General features: G+C 33.9%; 1 protein-coding gene across 1 annotated transcript in view; it reads left to right on the top strand.

Annotated features, from left to right (window-relative positions):
• Positions 1–3,848, top strand: part of LOC104470331 (rho GTPase-activating protein 12-like) — a gene marked incomplete at its 3' end in the record, with an annotated part of 51,487 nt that extends 47,639 nt beyond the window's left edge. The window contains 3 exon segments of the mRNA XM_010085200.1: positions 959–1,033; positions 3,766–3,828; positions 3,830–3,848. Coding sequence (XP_010083502.1) covers positions 959–1,033; positions 3,766–3,828; positions 3,830–3,848 — 157 coding nt within the window.
• Positions 3,849–4,020: the final 172 nt, after the last annotated feature.

Below are 4,020 nucleotides of genomic sequence, written 5' to 3'. Positions count from 1 at the left end.
TCCCTACAGTCATCTGAAAATACAAAACATTTAGGCTGTTCCTAGGTTTGCTGATGTTCTCTGTTATTATGCTACTAAAGATATAGTGGGCCGCTTCTGTGGGTCGATTTACAAGAGAATTTTAAATTGCAGGTATGCAGAGTGTTATGTAATACTGGAAAAGCAAACTGAATTTGGGATTAAAAAGATGGAGGGGGGAGAAATGTGTTAGCAGTAACAGAGAACAAGTGATGTTTTTCCTGTTTGAAATTCTTTGTGAAACTTTCAAGCAGCATATTTGTGCAAAACAATCATTATTTCAGAGGAAATGCACAAGACTTTTTTGTTCCAGATAGGCAATTTTTCTAGTTTTCAGAGTTGTAGTACTTTCTTTTGATCCATAGTTAATGTATACTTTAAAGCAAAAACCTGAATCGCTAGAGATTTTCAATGCTTGATTATAAGGAAATTAATGATCATGACTCACAAAAATTAATAGAGCTGGCATATGCTTTTCTACATGTATAACAGTTTATTGTACTAATCTTATATTTACTAATGACACAAAGACAATCTGGTCTTAAAAATCTTAGTATTGATTATATGGTGCCCTGTAATAAGTTAGTATTATAAATGTGCTTCATAATTTGATAGCAATGTCATACAAAAAAAAATCTGTCCCTTATTAAGGATGAAAGCTTTGCTTTAAGCTGATACAGTGTGTATTAACTTTTTTTTTTCAAATGGGTATGTGCTAATTAACCCAGCTTGAGTGTTGTCTGGGAATCTTGTAAGAATACTATTTAGTAAGCAGGTGTATAATGTAACTTTCTGAGGATATTGTGAATGCTTAAAAAAAGTACAGTTTTTTGTGATGTGTGAGTGTGTATAAAGAGAGAGAAAGTATATTTAGGGTTAAAAAAAAAAAGAAGAATTGTAGGAAAGATAATAACTTCTGTTGCCTATTTGAATTTTATAGGAATCATCAACTGCTTCTAAGGCCACTTTTCCTGAAAACGAGTCCTCTCCTTCTTCACCGAAGCATCAAGCCACAGTCAGTATGCAAAGTGTTTAAATGCATAAGTAGATGTTGTAGAAACTGAGCTATTCATTATTAGAGAATTGATGGTAAGCCTGCTTGTTATTGAGAAAAATAATGGGATAAAACTATTTGAAGGCTTTACATTTTAAAAGGAATGCATTGCATCCAACAGTGCTTTCAGAAAAAATGTACATGTCTTTGGTTTAAATGCAGCTTGGCGATAGGAGATTAAGTTAAAAATTCGCTGTGGAATAAAGTTATGTCAGACTATGTAGAACTCTGGTTACTTCCTCAAACAATTACATCTTCTCACCTAGCAACTTGGAATAGTTAGTAGTATTCAGTGTCTTTATTTTTCACTTGTGTTTCAGTCTCCTCAAGAAGTAATAGAGGACTTGGCATAAATAAACTGTGCCTTTTTGATTTAGTAGGATAACTAGTGGGAGGAAAACTTAAGCTTGTTAAACTCATTATGGATCTTTGACAGATGTTTCGCTTCAGATTATGTTTTAAATGTGATCATTCCTTTTTAAACAGTGGGAAATAATTTTAAAAATAAATTTTTGGTTTAAAGGGTTTTTTTTTTTTAATTTTGGAACTGTACTACAGTAGCATTGAAATATGTGCCTTGATGGATTTTAGCAGCCCTTTAGTAGGTAGCTGAGGGCATTTTAGGCACAACTTTTGTTTCATTATTACTCTGCATGCAGAAGAAAGGTTCTATGGCTTATTCATGCTGATCCGTTCTTAGAATTCTTCAAACAGTTTTCCACAATAAAATAAGCAGTGTTTATTAAGCAAGCACAGTTGATAGCCTTACACACAAACAATTTTTGCTGCATGTATTCTAATTTCTTTAAATATGTCTCAGACCTTGAATTATTAACATTTATTCTGCTTAGTAGAAGAACTCACAGCTGCTTTAGATAACAGAAAAAAATAATGTTTATCTTCTTTAGCTGTCCCCTGGGATTTAAATACTACAAAGAAAGCTGGTGAATTTTTGTGTGTTTTGATCCTTAACTTGCTTTCCACTTCCTTCTCCCTGGTAGCATTAATTTTCCCATTAGTACCCCCTAGTGTTGCTGCTGAGTAGGGCATTATGGATGCTTTTTCTGAGTAATTCTTCTTTGGAGCATTCCCACTGCTTCCACTATGATTAATTATTAAAACCATAATTTATATGAGCAAGTGGTCATGGGTTACTCAGTTGCTGTGAAAGATGATGACTTACCAGAGCCAATGGTTTGTTAGGAGGATGCAATGCATAAGATGGTTAGTAGTGGTCTGCATGGATCACAAACTAAGTGAGCTAAAGAGTGGGCAATTTTTTTTCGGGGGGGAGCGTGAGGGCATGGCAGGAGAGTGACTCATTTCTTCTAGAGAAAATACCAGTTTGGAAAATAATGTATGTATCACTGGCTTGGGAAACCATTCCAGCCCAGTGGAGATACTAGATTAAGTAAGGGTAGCAGTTGTCGTTGAACTGAAATAACATCTGAACCACCAGCTAAACGCTATTATCCTTGAAAACGTGTCTTTTCTGTGTTTTATGTGCTGTGCTTGACACATGTAGGTAAAATTTTTAAGGTTCATGAAAAACAGATCTATGTCTTTAAGAGTGTTGTCACAGTATTCCAGCAAAAAAATTTTCTTTGATACTATATTCTGCAGTTATGGTCCACTTAAATTTGAGGTTTAGAGGAGAATGCTGGAGAGAATATATCTTCTGTTTTCATTGGATCTAGAATTGAGGAAACTTTTGTTATGATAAAACTAATTTGTATCCTTTTCCTAGTTGATTGTTTCATCGAAGAGCTTAGTTGTTAAATTAGGAACTTTAAGCTGCTACTTAAAAGGAACTGATAAAAAAAATTTAATTCTGTCAGCACTAGTCACTGGTAGGACAAGGCTGGGGTGACAGGAGAAAATGGCAGAATTTGTTACCTCATCTTGAGAGGCACAAATGATATAAATTGATGGTTTTCCTTTTTATCCTAGAATATTTTTTCAAACATTCCTTTGTTTTATTATTTTTGCATAGAAACTAGAAATATTCACTCCACATATTTGAGACTTGCAAATACATTTCTTGTTCAGCAGTATTCTTTTTCCACCATTCACTGACTGATCTCCAAATTTGTACAGAGGCATACCAATATAAATTATTTTCATCAGCAAGATGTAACTAAGTAGTTCAAAATTCTAATATTTTGCTTTGGGAAAGGAAGAAATAGGATATCAAAGAAATGTTTCACTCCTGTTTTTGAAATGAATATGTTAATATTTTTATGCATTTCAACCACATTTTATTTAAAATGTGCAATTTGTTAAAACAACTTGGAAGACTTTTGTCAGAGAATTTAGGCTGTTTGTGAGCTATTTCCTTTTTAAGTAAAGGACATAAACACAAATGTGCTGTTACACAAATCATTATAAATTTATATTTAAAATTTCTACTGTCTAGTACCACAAATAATGTCGTTTGGCTTGTTCAGAGAACCTAGGCCTTGAGGAAGGAAAGCTTTTTACCCTCCGAATGGTAATGAGTACATTCCCATGGGAATTTTGTTTTTGCTGATCTCTGCATATTTAAATATACTTATGACGGTTTCTTGAAGTTATAACTTGGGCAAGATGGCTCATTGCTAGAAATTGATCATTAGGGAGCTTTAATTCAGTGCTGTGATGGCAGTAGAAGCAGATTTTCTTTTATATTTTTTATGTCTTACTCTATCTTACAGGGTCAAGAGAAGTATGGGTTGTTGAATGTGACAAAGCTTACAGAAAATGGGAAGAAAGTTCGGTAAGTCTTGGACTTCTAGAAGTACATGTGTATAGGGGTTTATGTAAGGTATTGGTCTTTTATGTTAGGAAAGCATGCCAGGTTTTGCAATTTCTTACTTTTCGTCTGGATTTCCCATAGAGGTTTTCATAGAATCGTAGAATAGTTTGGGTTGGAAGGGACCTTAAAGATCATCAAGTTCCAACCCCCCTGC

This window comes from Pterocles gutturalis, unplaced genomic scaffold (assembly GCF_000699245.1).
Source record: "Pterocles gutturalis isolate BGI_N339 unplaced genomic scaffold, ASM69924v1 scaffold40875, whole genome shotgun sequence".
Taxonomy (NCBI): domain Eukaryota; kingdom Metazoa; phylum Chordata; class Aves; order Pterocliformes; family Pteroclidae; genus Pterocles; species Pterocles gutturalis.
The sequence above is the reverse complement of the archived record's forward strand: the minus strand, read 5'-3'. Positions and strand labels throughout refer to the sequence as shown.